The sequence below is a fragment of the Arabidopsis lyrata genome (genome assembly GCF_000004255.2).
Source record: "Arabidopsis lyrata subsp. lyrata unplaced genomic scaffold ARALYscaffold_2, whole genome shotgun sequence".
Lineage (NCBI taxonomy): Eukaryota > Viridiplantae > Streptophyta > Magnoliopsida > Brassicales > Brassicaceae > Arabidopsis > Arabidopsis lyrata.
In genome coordinates this window covers 2,552,187-2,566,394 of record NW_003302554.1, presented here as the reverse complement: position 1 = coordinate 2,566,394, position 14,208 = coordinate 2,552,187, and the positions used below count along the sequence as shown (strand labels likewise).

Sequence of the window (14,208 nt, the reverse complement as noted above, 5' to 3'; positions counted from 1 at the left end):
TGAAACCGGCTCCAAATACCATTTACAATAGATAGGTACTTGAAAGTTATTTTTATATAAACGATTCTAACTTACATAGTATGAAGTTATGAAACAAGAGTTTTGACTCTAGTTAACAAACTCTAATACTAGTTTACAAGAAAAATTATCACAAAATTTAAGTGGTACTAATACTAGTTTACAATATATATATTGGTATATATACAACCAATTAAATTCAAACTGAACTTAAAAATAAAAAAATACAAAATAGACACCCATTGACTTGAAAAAAAAAAAACTACCACACTTACTGATAATTTTTTTACTTCAACCTTTCAAAGTTATAAAACAAATTATGTTAAATATATGTAGTGTATTAAAACATTCACACACCTTCATAGAGTAAACTATTAAATTTGAACAATCATATCAATACTTGGTTTGGCATTATACAACAACCACAAGTGTATATATTCATTTACTATATCTAATTTTTTCTTGTAAAACCAACACATTAATATGTACAAACCAAACTATATCTGAGTAAAATTATACACACAACAACAAAGAAAAAAAAAACCTATGTACTTCAAAGCGTTAACAAAAAAAAAACCCCCCTTCAAGCTTCACAAATTAATAAAACAGATTTTTTTTCTTTTTCTTTTTAAGTTAAATCCACTGTGACTAATCTTGTTTTTTTTAATTTTTTTCTCTATAAAAAAAGCCAATGAAAAAATTTTAACGAGAAAAAAAAAACTAAACCCCACGGCTAGTTATCTCTTTGTACTGTCTCAGCGACTCCATCCTCTGCAACTTCATCTCCTCATTAAACTTCTTTATAAACGCTTCCACTCGCCGATTCAACTCGTCCTGACTCAGCGACGGCTCTTTCCTCACCTTCGCCGTCTCCGCCAACTGATAATAATTAGTCCTGTCCCTAAACGTATCCGATTTCTTGTAAACCGGTTTCACCTCGCCGTCAACTCCGCCGGAATCACCACGACCAAACGTATCAGATCTCCGGTATAACTGTCTATTCAACGGCGTTGACTTCCCTTCCGTAATCATCTTCCACGTATTCTCCAATGTCTCGTTCTTCTTCGGCTTCGTCACTCTCAAAGCTCTTCCACCTGAAAGAAGTAATGTTAAATTACTATTTTGCCCTTTGGTCCACCGACGCGTGTTTTCGACGCCAAATTTGAATTTTCAAAATAAAAATAATCGACCTAACCGTTTTTTTTTGTTAACATGACGTCATTTAATATCTAATTAAAAAATAATTTTTTAAAAAAAGTGAAGAATCAAATCAGTACCTTCTTGACTTGCTTTCATCAGTTTCCGGTGACCGAACCTTGAAGTAACAAGAGGCTTCTCAATCGGAGGAAGATTCTCTGACTCAATCATCATCGGCGGCAGATTATTCCGATCTGAAATTGGCGAAGATATGACATCGGATTCAACCAGATCTGAATTCTCCACCATAATCACACTCTTAAGCTCCTCTTCAATTTCATCTTCCTCCGCCGTCGCTACCGTATCTGTTATCTTCTCCTCCTCATCATCATACACAACCGCCGTAACCGCCTCTGATTCCAATTCCTCCGCCTCCGGATTCGCCACAACGAAACCAAAATGCGCACCAGTATCTAAATCCTTAACCTCCAGAATCCGCGGAGAAGCTTGATGTTGATTCACAATCGAATCCTCCGTATGGATCTTATAACCTCCACCACCGTATACAACGATCTCATCTTCTTCATCACGGTCATGGTGGCGTCGGTAATACTTAGAAGAAGCGACGATAGTGATGATAATTCCGTTGGTAACAACGTAAAGATACGGCGGTTTTAGCCATGACAACAAGGAACTCCAAAAGGTCGGAACTCGCGACACGGAGAAATCAACAGCTACCGGAACAGAGAGTTTAAGTAACAGAGCCATGGTTGCGACGCCGCTTGAGATTAGCACCGCCTTGACTGTCATCATCCACGAAACCATTTTTTCCGATTTAAGCTTTCTCTCTCTTTTTAACGATTGTGAGTGTTCGTATGGGGATGTGTGTACGGTACATGCTTCAGGATCAATTTTCTAATTTATATAGGGAGGGAATTAACCTTTGGTTTTATATTCACCGTTAGATCTACGCTTGATTAGATGGACGGGTAGGATTTATGGAGAGTGATGGCAAATGGGTCCGGGTTAAAAACCACCCCATTTTAAATTAGATTATCGGCAGACTAATTTAACGATGACCATGGAACTAATTATCTCTTACGTGTAAATATGTGTGTAATAAATACTGATGTATCCATGATTCATGTTTGATAATTCTCTAATTGAAAGTTACTGGTGGAAATTTTTAAGGATATTCTAATTCTAATGTATAGATTTTCAGATTATCAGATATATGATAACCACTTTAATATAATATCAACTAGAAAAGAATTATTGTTTATACAAGAACTAGCTATGAAAGTCAATCAAGAATTCTAGATTACATTTTGTTAATGAATAATTTACATTACTTTCCACGAACGCATCTCGCTAATCATACACATCATTAACATCACATACTGTAAAATATTATTTATTTATTAATTAGTTAATGATTGTCGTAAATTTTCTTTCATGTTAATTGTTATCGTTTGCTATACATGACTACATGTATGTAATCCTGTTTTACACTGAAACTCGTATTTTCTTGTATGTGACATGTATTACTTTACAGCATCTAAACAGATTTTTAATTTATTTTTTAAATTAAAAGGTACGTATAATGTAAAAAACAAAAGAGAAAAAGTTAAAATTAATTGTTTGGAGCAAGGAACATATATGAACGTAAACAAATCTAAGTTTTGGATAAAGAATTGTTCTAAAAAGGCTGTAGAAACTAAATTAATTAAGTTTCTCCAATACTAGGATGATGTTAATGAAATTAATATACATTATTTATTTAATTGTTATAAATTCATATTTTCTATAATAAATATATTAAAAAGTGATGTGAATTAATATAGATTTACACCAATTTTAATGAATTATGTTAAATGAAACAATAAACATATCAATTGATATTAAAATAAGTATTTTGTATCAATTAGTATAACTTTTTTTTTTACATACAAATTCAAATAAGTGGATGCAACAGATTTTTTTTTTTTTGTATGGCTAATCAATCATAGCAAAAAAAAAATATTTAATAAAAGAAATTACACCATTCATTACGATATCTTCACCATCATAGGAACGTAGATTCTGAAATCAAGTAGCGGACTAGCGGCCACTTGACTAGCACAGGAAACGAAGATTCTGAATTCAAGTAACAGCCACTTGATATATCAAAATACCAAACCAAGGGCATGAAAAGTATATAGTAAAGCAATGTGTTTTTTAATTAATTATTAAGCAACGGATTATTCAAATTAATAAAGCAATGGTTTTAACAGAGTTATACTAAAATTAATAACGACGTTTGTCAAATTTTAAATATTAACTCTTGAATTATGAGTGATAAAAAAATGTTGATTTATAGGGTGGCATTTTTACGTAAGTTATTGAATTAGAATTAATGATGGGCACATGCCACATATAACTAGATTAGTCTAGAGACCAATAAAGTGGTGTGTATTAATGACATGAGTGTGGGGGCAAAGTATATATACTTACTAAATACAGTAATATAAAATTAAACACGCACTTTTGATTGGAAGGACAAGAGTCTTGTCGAGAGGAAAAAGTGCAACTATAAGCTTATGCACTAAGTCTCTATATATATTTTAATATTAATTTGACCAAGAACACTTTCTTAAGTCTTTTAAATAGGAGTCGTAAGACATGATCTTCTTTTTTTTTTCCTTCTTTACCATACTAGTTAAACTGGTGATCACATCCAAAAAACTCAGGGAGCGTTAAACATTCCTAGAGTTCTATCATGAATTTTGAAGGTTCTGAAAATCGATATTAAGTGTGTGCAGAAAAAAAACTGGAGAGAAAAGGACTTAGAATGTAAGGTAAAATCAAAGGAGCTTTCAAAAGGTAATTATTTTTTACGAGATGAACAAATATAAGTTATTATATTAATTGTAGGTAACGTAACGGTCATATATATTGGACCGTTATAAAGGGGATAGGTAGTGCCGCATATGCCCCATTTGGGTCAGCACTTAGCAGCTGCAGCCTGCAGCCCCCACTGCTCATGTCCAGCTGTGCTCCAGCTCCAAAGTTTACTTCGCAAGTGGCGCCACAAAACTTTTCCACTTTTTATTTTTGCTATTTATTTAACACTATATATACGCCAGTTTTCCACAAAACTGTTATCGTCTAACATCCTAAACGCAGAACCTACATAATTAATTATCTCTTTAATATTGCTCCCAGGTCTTGCATTATCTGTTCTTCTGTGGTTTTATATTTTATTGACCCGTCTATAAATTAGAATACATTCTGCATATTTTTTTTTTGTTTTACATATGCATGTTGATAATATATAGTGGCTAAACTAGTTGATGTATAACAGTTTTGTTATGTGCTTTTAATCAGTTATTTGATAAACGTGGGAAATTCTGATTTATTTGATAAATTCCAAATTTTGTTTATATTTTTGAAAGTGTTTTCTTTTCACTCAGTATATATGCTCCTGGTCCTAAAAGGCATCCTTTATCTGGTAAGTTGAAGAAAGAAATGATTTAATTTAAACTAACCTGATTCTCCACCCACAATTTTTTTTAGATTCTTTTCTTTTTCCTTGTTATTAATGTTTTGGTGTTCTTCTTTTCTTATAAATGAAATGAAAATTGGAAAGTGCAAACGCGTGAAAAGCCGACCATATAACGCTCTTTTAAAATTTTATTTCTTAAGATTTGGTTGCTTTTACTATATCCGGGAGAGGATATATAAAGTTTGTTCTTTTGTCATCATTATGTATTTTATTTGTTTGGTTTCAAAAAAATTGTTGGTCGGTCTACTAAATCAGCTTGAGCTAGCTAGGGTTTTGTTCATTTGTACATCGATTTCAATATTTCCAGTTAAATCGGTTGTATATGATAAATTGATAAGGTACGAGGTGAATTTTTATTATTTTCGTGGCTCGATAATAGTGTGTATTACTTCCAATCACTCTCGATCGATCCAGTCTAGTCCAATTTTTGTTTTGTTAAAAAGTCTAATCCAATTCTTTAGTCAATCAAAACACATGTTTCTCTAACATGTAAGTGTAATTAGGATTTAAATAAGATCGATACTTCTGAGATAGATTCTGGCACAACAATGAAACGAGCTTTGTTAGCACTTATCTAGTAAACCACAAATATATAGTACTAATCTATTTACGTGTATGCATAAACGCGTAACCTTATAAGAGATATTATAGACACAAGTTGATGATACAACCACAGCATAAACTTGGGTTGGCTTTAGTGTGAAAAGCTGCAAATGGTTGCACCATAATCTAAGACATTACTGAATCAGAGTCTTTGGCTAGAAATTTCGTAGAAACTGCGAAAGAACAAAACGACAACGTTTTTTCAACTGTCAAGTTTGACAACTGTTTTCTAGCTAGTGATGGGTAACCCTCATTTTCGTCCAACGGAAATAGACTCTGTGAGTTTCTCAAGCTCCACGAATTTACGGACAAAACTCCACGCGTCGTTCACAAAGCTTATGTTTAGACGTTACGCGCTTGAGTTTGCGAGTGTGGATGATGCCATCTTGTTCCGGTAATTTCTCGAGTATCATCACAACGGTTTTAAGGAGAATCTATATGAAGATCCGTTACTTGTGCACCGGCCAGGGCTAATAAGATACGACACGTGTCGTTTTAAAAGACGTTGAAATTTTGGTCGACTCTCGGTTGTTCGACAAAGATAATGTGAATAAATTACGGGAATGGATAAAATCGGTATGTAAGGAGACAAATGTAATAAATGATGATACATACTAATCTTTGAGTCTTTGACTGTTCTATAACAAAGAAAGGAAATGAGAATTTATTAAGTAATTAACTAGAATATACGATAAGTAGATAGATTAACGTACCAACTAAATTATCCTCAATGTGTGTTTTGATAAGTCAAACACGCGTACGAGGTAGTTAATCAATTCTTTAATACTCTGCCCAAAAAGTACTTAATTAGCCTTTTTTTTTTTTTTCTATGATTGTAACTTGGCTGATTTCAATATGTAAAAAGATTAACGATTGTTCTAGTCTAGGTGAATGGGTTTTGTGTGTTGTGACAATGTTTACTACAAGACTAATGCCCTATATAAATAGTTTGGAATGGTCTAAGCGTGGTCACAATGGTCATTTGATGATGTATTTTGATTTTTATGTTAAATAATACAGTTTTACAGCGACGGTTAAACAAAGTCTTAACTAGTGATCCACTAGCAAACTCCAACAGGTCTTCATTATGTATGAGCCCATGACAAATTATTTATGAATGTCCAAAAGTCAAAGAAACAAGTTTGGAGGTAAAACTTCTAAGCATATTATTTAGATTGAATAACTAAACAAAAGGTGCTCATATATTCATTCTAAGTCTAACAAAGATCCAATTCCAAATGATATTTCATCGATATCAGACTAATAATACAAACTAAAACCAAATGCAAACGTTTTGACATATGAATGAACAAAGATGTAGAATCTTCTGGGCCTACCATTTGGGTTGAATAGCTTCCACCATAACCTTTAATCTAAAGATTGATACTGGACTGGGCTCAATTGGGTCTAGACTCAACCGAGCTATGAAAATAAAGGGTTACTGGGCCGAACTCCAACATAGATGGAGAAGGCGGTTCAAATAAACGAGTTTTTAAGGTTTCTTTTTAAGGATTTCTTAAGGACCTAAAACTTTGCTTTTTTTGACATAATAGAGTCATAGACTATCTTATCTCTGATGAAAAAAAAAAAAGACTATCTTATCTCTGACAGAGATACATGAATCAGAGATTTGTTGTAAAATATGAAAGTTGGATTCAAATGCAACAGCTTTCTCTATGACTGAACATTAACAATTACGACCTGTGAATCTCAAAAACCAAAGGCAAAACCGGACCGATTAACCAAACCGGGAGAAATCAGAATTATTTATTATGTTTCTTTTCCTTCGCATACATTTGTTTCATTACGCAACAGAATCACACTCGAGTTTGTTATAGTGAAGCCATGATTACACAATCCATCAAGCCATGATTACACAATCCATCAAACTAATCTTTTCCTTCGCATACAACTGGAGTCGGGATTCTTTAAAGTATGTATTAGTTTGGCGAGTCCCCCAATAGGTGCTATAATCATCACTAGAACCCCAAGAATGATGCAAATCTGACAAAAATAAATAACATGTATTATTATTAGCTATAACAAGATTACCATCAATTGACAATAATAATACCAAAGGGGGGAGTTCCACTTACCCAATTGATACACCATGACAGACCAAATCTCTTTGGTTTTTTCAATATCAACCATATGATGCAAGGGATCTGAAAGAGAACATCATTATATTTTGTTGAAGGCTTCATACTATGTTGATGATAGAGTTTAAGAGCTTACAAAGTATGTGGTCGGGGCAAATACGAATCCTCCAAAAAATGACAGCAAAGCACTGAAATATGGTAGAGCGACTGCTATCCCCATCGTGGCGGCTGCGATATATATACAAGTTAGATAGTCTTTCTTTGAAAAACATGTAATCTTGCCAAGATTATCTTGGTAAGAAAATCACAGAGACATACCCACAAAAGTCCAGCGGATGGTATACCGTAGAACTCTTGTTGGATTGAAGTGCCATTTCTTTATCATTACAGATTCGATCATATCAAACACGGGCATTGCGTACACCTAGGAAAAAAATGAAGGTTTTTATTTATTTTAGTAGTTACAAGTTATTTAATAAATAAGGCGTTTCTTGGTATGTATACCTGGTAGCTTCCCATGAGATGTATAACCACAAACATGTTGGCCACAATCATAAGTCCGGTGGGATCCCGGAGCGATTTGAGAATGTTGTCTGCAACGTTGTTTCCAAATATCCAAAACCCTACAAGAGCCACAGGGAAGTAACAGAAAGCTACAATAATGTAGGCTACGATGGCTCCCTTCCACATGGGTCGTTTTGATGGATTTTCTGGCGTTGATGGAATCGTTGCTTGAATTTCTAAAACAACGTTGTGACCTGCATATGCAAAAGCCATCTCCCCCAATGCACCTAAGAAGCCTAATTGCACTGAGGTATTGTTTTTCTTTTTATATCCGTATTCTACATTCTCCACGACACCCTTTGTCAGTGAAGCTATCCAAGCAATTGTGGAATAGCTGTGAGAAAGTAATAAAACATTTGTGAGAGATTTTTCATGTTATGTTTGCACAAGATGTTGTACAAATCTTATTATATAAAGTTGGGTATTCAAAGTTGCTAACTCATGTGATAGCGACATTTTGAAGTAACACACATAAGATTGTTGCCACATATCTAATTTAAATTTATTAATATATTTAAAGATATATTAGTGGTGTTTTGCTCTTTTCCTTTTAGTATTATTGGTTTTGAGAGTTTTCTTTTTCACGTTAGGTTTTAAGATTTTTTTTTTATGCAATGTATTGTGGTCTATATAAGGTCTATTCTTCTGAGAAAGGCTTGGGTTAAGAGGAAGTTTATAACTAATTGATTCTCTAGTTCTAAGGCTGGATTACTCACCACATGTTAGTTACTCGAGGTAAAGCTAAAGCACAAGCTCATATCAACATATAAACAAAGAGGAGGAGATTCACTTACCTCATAGACATGACGGCAGCTACCAAAGAGACACCAGAAATGGAGTTGAAATTTTCTAGAAGAGAAAGCACAAGTTGTGAAGAGGCAAAGATCAAAATGAAGTGTACGACTTTCAACTTTCTGCACTCGTGTTCTCCCACAGAAATTCGATGAATATTTTTCAACGATTCACCTCCTGTCACCATATAGACTATGCAAGCACTGATTTCAACAAGAAGTTGTAGCGGCACTATGATGTACAAACCAAGCTTTTCGCCAAAGGCTGCTTGGCCCAGCTCATGGTACCTATCAAACCGTTTCCCTTTAAACATTTCGTGCATCTCAATCATTTGCCAGAATGTGTACAACGTTATGACCCATGACAGGATCAACACCACAACTCCAGGTCCCCTAAAAACAAAAGAACCTTTTTATATCTCCAGACTCTTAAAATGTGTTTTTTTTTTCAGAATAAAAGATATATACCATCCAAGTTCTGACATGGCGTAAGGAAGACCAAGAACTCCAGCACCAACTATGGCAGTGACGTTGTGGAAAGCCGAATAGTACCAATTGGCATTTCGTGATGCGGTGATTGGAAGCCAATCTTCCAGCTCAAATGATTGATCCTGTAAGTAAGTCTCTAACAGTTTTATGTTTCCAAATTTCCGCACGCAAAATTATCATCGTACGACACATCAAGAATCAAGAGGGTAACAAACTCTTTCAAGAACAAAGTTTGTAAATTCATAAACATGATCATCACAAAGAGCATACCTCCACAAGATCTTGGTTTAGGATTTGGTTTGGTGAACTTGGATTTCCTCTCATTGTCAACTTTGGAATTTTGTGACTTGCGAGACAATCTTTCTAATTTTCTCGGTGGTTCCAAAAGTTGTGTGCACGAGAGACAGAGAGACAGAGAGAGAGGGAATAGAAGTTGACTTTTACCTCACTGAGGAAGATTATATTATTTGAAGTTTATTAGCTGGTTCTTATCACGATTTTAAAAGTCAACGGATTTTCATCTTACTATAAATTTCATTGACCTGTTCCTGATTTTTTTTTTTTTTTTAAATTACCTAAAATTTTGTTTGTTGTTCACCATTTTTTTATTCGCACTGAAATGTTCGTTGATTGGATACAATGTTCATAAATGTTCATCAATCTTGGGAATGATGTAAACTAGACTCATGTTTGTAAGAAAATTGAAATTGGGCCTTGAATTCACTATTGGGCTAGCTTTATTCAACGAGCCTCGTCATTGTAAGGAAATGTTTCTGTCCCACATCGGAACAATTACTAGTTTGAGACCTATCGAGACTACTATTAAGAGCGTGATGGACAACTACTGGAAAACTTGCCTTAAACTAATGAGTAAGGAAAACAAAGCGTCCGGTGAGAACCGGTCGCAGCGCTAATCGTAAAACACCAAAGTGGCGCAAGAATTTATGGAGGGGTTATAGGCTGGCCGATGTGTTGACGCTGCTTACTTTGCAGAACTCACCTCGTGCGGGCCTCCCTACACCCATCCCCCAATCATCCCTAGTTCCCAAAATTTTGTTGTAATCTTTTTATGGTCGATAATTGTATGATTGTTTTAAAAAGTTAGCGAATTTTTGAAGATTTTGAGGCAATTAGGAGATTTAGGGTTTCATAATCGGCAGGTTTAAGCCATCTTCCTGATTTCTGATAGATTCGCTTATTGTGAGTTTTCGAGTATTTGCAACTTTCGTCCTTAAAATTGTCCTTTTCTTGAGAAAACACACATCACTAATTATTTGTCTTGTTAAATTTTTCAATGATTGTTGCAGTGAATCTTCGTGTAAAAATGGAAGAAGAAGAAGATCAATTAGTGAACAGTCCGAGAAGAATCTTAAGCTTGAATCAAGAAGCTAGTGAAGTACACGGAACAAACCCTTGTGAGGTTTATGGATTTGTAGGATCCATTTCGATTGTTGTTGCCACTGTGGTCTTCTTGATTTGGGCTTATGTACCAGATAAGTTCTTAGAGTCTTTAGGCATTTATTACTACTACCCGAGCAAGTACTGGGCTATGGCGATGCCGATGTATTTGATGGTGACTCTGTTGTTAGCTTTGGTGTTTTACATTGGTCTCAACTTCATGTCTACTTCAACCACAACCTCTTTCAATACTCTGTTTGGTGAGTCACCGACTCATTTCACTTTTGTTGATAGACAAATTGTTTGAGATATAAGCTAGAAATGTTTAAATTTTCGGAGTTTGATTGCGATGATTGAATTGTTTGGTTATTTTGGTTGTTGTGGCAGATGAGTACAGCAGAGAAGATGTGGATTTTCTTTCTTTGATGAAGAATGGGGATGACAGGCCAATAGATCCAATCTCTGACATTGATATTACAAGAATCAACGATCTTATGTTCGATTCACACCTTGCCAAGTGAAGGCCTTTGTTCGAATTTCGCTGAGGTAAGTAAGAGGATCAAATTAGTGTTTAGGAAAAACCGGACCATTTGGTATTACTAAGTTGAGGATTTGATGGTTGTTTTTGTGTTTATGTCTCTATTTGTACATTTAGAGTGTTGTTGTGAAGTATAGATGGGATTTGTGTGCTAGTGATTCGGGCTTTAGAATTTTGTGGAGAGATACTGGTTTTGGTGTTTACATGAAAAAACATTGTTGCTACTTTTGAGTAGAAAACCAGGGAATGCGATTTTGAGTATCATTTAGGATAAGTTACTTTATTCTTGATTTTGTAAGCTATCTAGTATTTCCATTTTTCTATTTCCTTTTCTTACTTCTTAGAGTGCTATGCTTATATAAATAGGAATGAGACCTCATTTGTGAGACTCATCCATAAGAAGAGAGCTTTTTGGAGGTTTTCATCGGGCTAGGTCGAGGGAGACAACTTAGTTCCTTTGGGGTATTTTCAGTTTCTGTTGTTATTTTGATTTAGGTTTAAGAAAGAGGGTTTTGGTTTTTAATTCTTGTGTTGTGGTTCTTTGTTCTATCAGGATGACTTGAACTTTGCATCGTATATGAACTTTGAGAGTTGTATGTATTGGATCGAGCTGAGTATTTCGGGTAATATTTCCACACTGACTTGTGTCTGTTGGTTTCAGTTCACAGGGCATACCAACAACCTCGATAAAGCGAATCGATTCAAGTGAATGTTTCTACTTCATAGGGTTTTGGGTTTTTGGTGTGGCTTGTTTTGTTTTTTACAAACTATTCTTAGTAGATTTGCTAATTTGGTTAACAAATGTTGTCATTGGCTAATTTTGGGTAATTCCCAAAACTGGTCGTCTCTCTTCTCCAAACAAAACAAAACCAACTTTTCTAACAAAACTAGTTGCGAACCTCTTCCAAAAAAGGAAAAAAACCCTTCCCATCTTCTTCCTCCTCCACAGGCAGAGAGGATGATGATGATCTTGGTTAAGATCATCGTCTCTTGAACCCAAAATAATTTTCAGATAGAACTTGTTTCTGTATATAATTGCATAAAGATTTGTGAATCTTTTTAAAAGCAAAAAGGACAAAATGAATGATTTATTCTCTAGTTCGTTCAAGAAGTACACGGACCTGAAGCAACAGGCCCAAATGGATGATGTTGAGGCAGGTAAAGAGACGATGAACCTCGATAAATTCTTTGAGGATGTCGAAAATGTCAAAGATGACATGAAAGCCGTAGAGACTCTTTACAAAAGCCTTCAGGATTCGAACGAAGAATGCAAAACGGTACACAATGCCAAGAAAGTGAAGGAACTCCGAGCAAAGATGGATGGAGATGTCGCTCAGGTTCTCAAGAGAGTCAAGATCATCAAACAAAAGCTCGAGGCGCTTGAAAAAGCGAATGCTAATAGCCGTAATGTCCCTGGTTGTGGCCCTGGCTCTTCCACCGATAGGACCAGGACGTCTGTTGTTAGCGGACTCGGGAAAAAGCTTAAGGACTTGATGGATAGTTTTCAAGGTCTGCGTGCGCGGATGAATGCTGAGTATAAAGAAACCGTAGAACGCAGGTGAATAAGATCTTTCTCCATTTTCCTTGCTTCTTGATGGATACATTATTGCTCTGTTTTTTTTTCCTTGCTTCTTGTACTAAAAGATAAGTTTGATGTGTTGCAGATATTTCACGATAACCGGAGAACAGGCAGACGAACAGACGATTGAGAACTTGATTTCGAGCGGTGAAAGCGAGAATTTTCTCCAGAAAGCGATACAAGAACAAGGGAGAGGCCAAATATTAGACACCATATCAGAGATTCAAGAGAGGCACGACGCAGTGAAAGAGATAGAGAAGAATCTTATAGAGCTTCACCAAGTGTTCTTAGACATGGCGGCTCTGGTGGAAGCACAAGGTCAGCAACTAAATGACATAGAAAGCCACGTGTCAAAGGCGAGCTCGTTCGTGAGAAGAGGGACAGACCAGCTTCAAGATGCAAGAGAGTACCAAAAGAGCTCGAGGAAATGGACTTGTTATGCCATTCTTCTCTTCATAGTCGTTTTCGCTTTGCTTCTCATACCAGCCTTGCCTCATATCATGCTCATGTTGAAGTGATTTTTTTGGATAGAATCTTGTCTATAATTGTTTGTTCTCATCTTATTCTCAATGGTAAGTTTAGCTCTTTTTTTTTTGAACTTTTTAAGAGCGGTTTATTCTAAATATTTTTATAAGTTTGAACAAAAAGAAAAAAAAAAACTTAATAAGAATTCTATTTGAAAATAGGCAATTTGTGTAGTAGTGATTTGTGTATTTGAAGCGATTTGTGCATTTTAGATAGGGTATCTAAGAATAAAAAGATAAATAAAAAATTTAAAAAAAAAGAAAGAGGGTGAGATATTTTATAATATCTTTTATAACAGGCGTTTAATAACCTTGTCCTTAATCTTATTGGTTTATATTTTATATTTTAAATTAAAATATATATAATTAAAAAGTATTAAAATAGTAATATTTAAACGTTTAGGTACTAATTAAGATATGTTAACTGATAAAGATGCTCTTATATACGCTTACATTTATATATAGTTACTCCCTCCGTCCCACAAAGATGGATTTTTTGGAAAAAATGTTGTCCCACATAGATAGAAGTTTTATGTTTTCAATGTAAAATTTAAAACGATTTACCTATTTTACCCTTATTAAATAATAATAAATAATACACTTTTTAAAATGTGTTAAAGTGTTAAAAGTTTAAAATTGTCATTATACATTTATTCTTAAAGAATGTGAAATTTCTACAAAATCTATCTTTGTGGGACGGAGGAAGTATATACTAAGATATATAACTGCAGAATAAACAAAAAAAAAAGAGTTAATGACATATGTATATATATGGAAAAATGTTTAGCAAACAATTTCTATAGAAAAATATTAATTTTTTTGGTAAAAAAAGTAGCACAACATTTAATAGATAAGTAATTATGTGAGCAAAAAAAAAAGTATATATCCGTATACATTAATTAATTCACATAAGTAAACGTGATT

At 34.4% G+C, this 14,208-nt stretch overlaps 4 protein-coding genes across 8 annotated transcripts; 2 read left to right on the top strand and 2 right to left on the bottom strand.

Annotated features, from left to right (window-relative positions):
* Positions 1-380: 380 nt before the first annotated feature.
* On the bottom strand, positions 381-2,281 carry LOC9322619. Of its 2 annotated transcripts, XM_021034439.1 has the most exons (3): positions 1,402-2,281; positions 1,296-1,371; positions 381-1,112 (listed from the first exon to the last, which is right to left on the bottom strand). In XM_021034439.1, exons 1-3 carry the CDS (start codon positions 1,978-1,980, stop codon positions 739-741), a joined length of 1,029 nt encoding a protein of 342 aa, XP_020890098.1. In that variant the 5' UTR covers positions 1,981-2,281; the 3' UTR covers positions 381-738. The 2 variants fall into 2 exon arrangements, with proteins under 2 accessions (XP_020890098.1, XP_002886553.1); XM_002886507.2 differs by having other exon boundaries at positions 1,296-2,277.
* Positions 2,282-6,905: 4,624 nt separating this feature from the next.
* LOC9324158 (lysine histidine transporter-like 3) lies at positions 6,906-9,928 on the bottom strand. The gene is made up of 8 exons (XM_002886506.2): positions 9,516-9,928; positions 9,225-9,367; positions 8,760-9,149; positions 7,906-8,299; positions 7,720-7,825; positions 7,538-7,629; positions 7,399-7,467; positions 6,906-7,306 (listed from the first exon to the last, which is right to left on the bottom strand). Exons 1-8 carry the CDS (start codon positions 9,567-9,569, stop codon positions 7,187-7,189), a joined length of 1,368 nt encoding a protein of 455 aa, XP_002886552.1. The 5' UTR covers positions 9,570-9,928; the 3' UTR covers positions 6,906-7,186.
* A 174-nt stretch (positions 9,929-10,102) lies between these two features.
* LOC9324157 (phosphatidylinositol N-acetylglucosaminyltransferase subunit P) lies at positions 10,103-12,068 on the top strand. Of its 4 annotated transcripts, none has more exons than XM_021034469.1 (4): positions 10,103-10,445; positions 10,553-10,903; positions 11,031-11,189; positions 11,735-12,063. In XM_021034469.1, exons 2-3 carry the CDS (start codon positions 10,570-10,572, stop codon positions 11,162-11,164), a joined length of 468 nt encoding a protein of 155 aa, XP_020890128.1. In that variant the 5' UTR covers positions 10,103-10,445; positions 10,553-10,569; the 3' UTR covers positions 11,165-11,189; positions 11,735-12,063. The 4 variants fall into 4 exon arrangements, with proteins under 4 accessions (XP_020890128.1, XP_002888094.1, XP_020890126.1 ...); XM_002888048.2 differs by having other exon boundaries at positions 11,548-12,063; XM_021034468.1 differs by having other exon boundaries at positions 10,105-10,445; positions 11,843-12,068.
* Positions 12,069-12,074: 6 nt separating this feature from the next.
* LOC9324156 (syntaxin-124) lies at positions 12,075-13,355 on the top strand. The gene is made up of 2 exons (XM_002888047.2): positions 12,075-12,739; positions 12,846-13,355. Exons 1-2 carry the CDS (start codon positions 12,261-12,263, stop codon positions 13,276-13,278), a joined length of 912 nt encoding a protein of 303 aa, XP_002888093.1. The 5' UTR covers positions 12,075-12,260; the 3' UTR covers positions 13,279-13,355.
* Positions 13,356-14,208: the final 853 nt, after the last annotated feature.

What these genes read in the sequence shown, in the direction of transcription:
- LOC9322619 (XM_002886507.2), bottom strand. Translation starts at nt 1,980, where the DNA reads ATGGTTTCGTGGATGATGACAGTCAAGGCGGTGCTAATCTCAAGCGGC. An exon ending in GATGAAAGCAAGTCAAGAAG is followed by an intron (nt 1,113 to 1,295) that starts GTACTGATTTGA and finishes TACTTCTTTCAG; the next exon opens with GTGGAAGAGCTTTGAGAGTG.
- LOC9324158 (XM_002886506.2), bottom strand. Translation starts at nt 9,569, where the DNA reads ATGAGAGGAAATCCAAGTTCACCAAACCAAATCCTAAACCAAGATCTT. An exon ending in CATCCGCTGGACTTTTGTGG is followed by an intron (nt 7,630 to 7,719) that starts GTATGTCTCTGT and finishes TATATATCGCAG; the next exon opens with CCGCCACGATGGGGATAGCA. An exon ending in TGTCATGGTGTATCAATTGG is followed by an intron (nt 7,307 to 7,398) that starts GTAAGTGGAACT and finishes TATTTTTGTCAG; the next exon opens with ATTTGCATCATTCTTGGGGT.
- LOC9324157 (XM_021034468.1), top strand. Translation starts at nt 10,570, where the DNA reads ATGGAAGAAGAAGAAGATCAATTAGTGAACAGTCCGAGAAGAATCTTA. An exon ending in CTCTTTCAATACTCTGTTTG is followed by an intron (nt 10,904 to 11,030) that starts GTGAGTCACCGA and finishes TTGTTGTGGCAG; the next exon opens with ATGAGTACAGCAGAGAAGAT.
- LOC9324156 (XM_002888047.2), top strand. Translation starts at nt 12,261, where the DNA reads ATGAATGATTTATTCTCTAGTTCGTTCAAGAAGTACACGGACCTGAAG. An exon ending in AAAGAAACCGTAGAACGCAG is followed by an intron (nt 12,740 to 12,845) that starts GTGAATAAGATC and finishes GATGTGTTGCAG; the next exon opens with ATATTTCACGATAACCGGAG.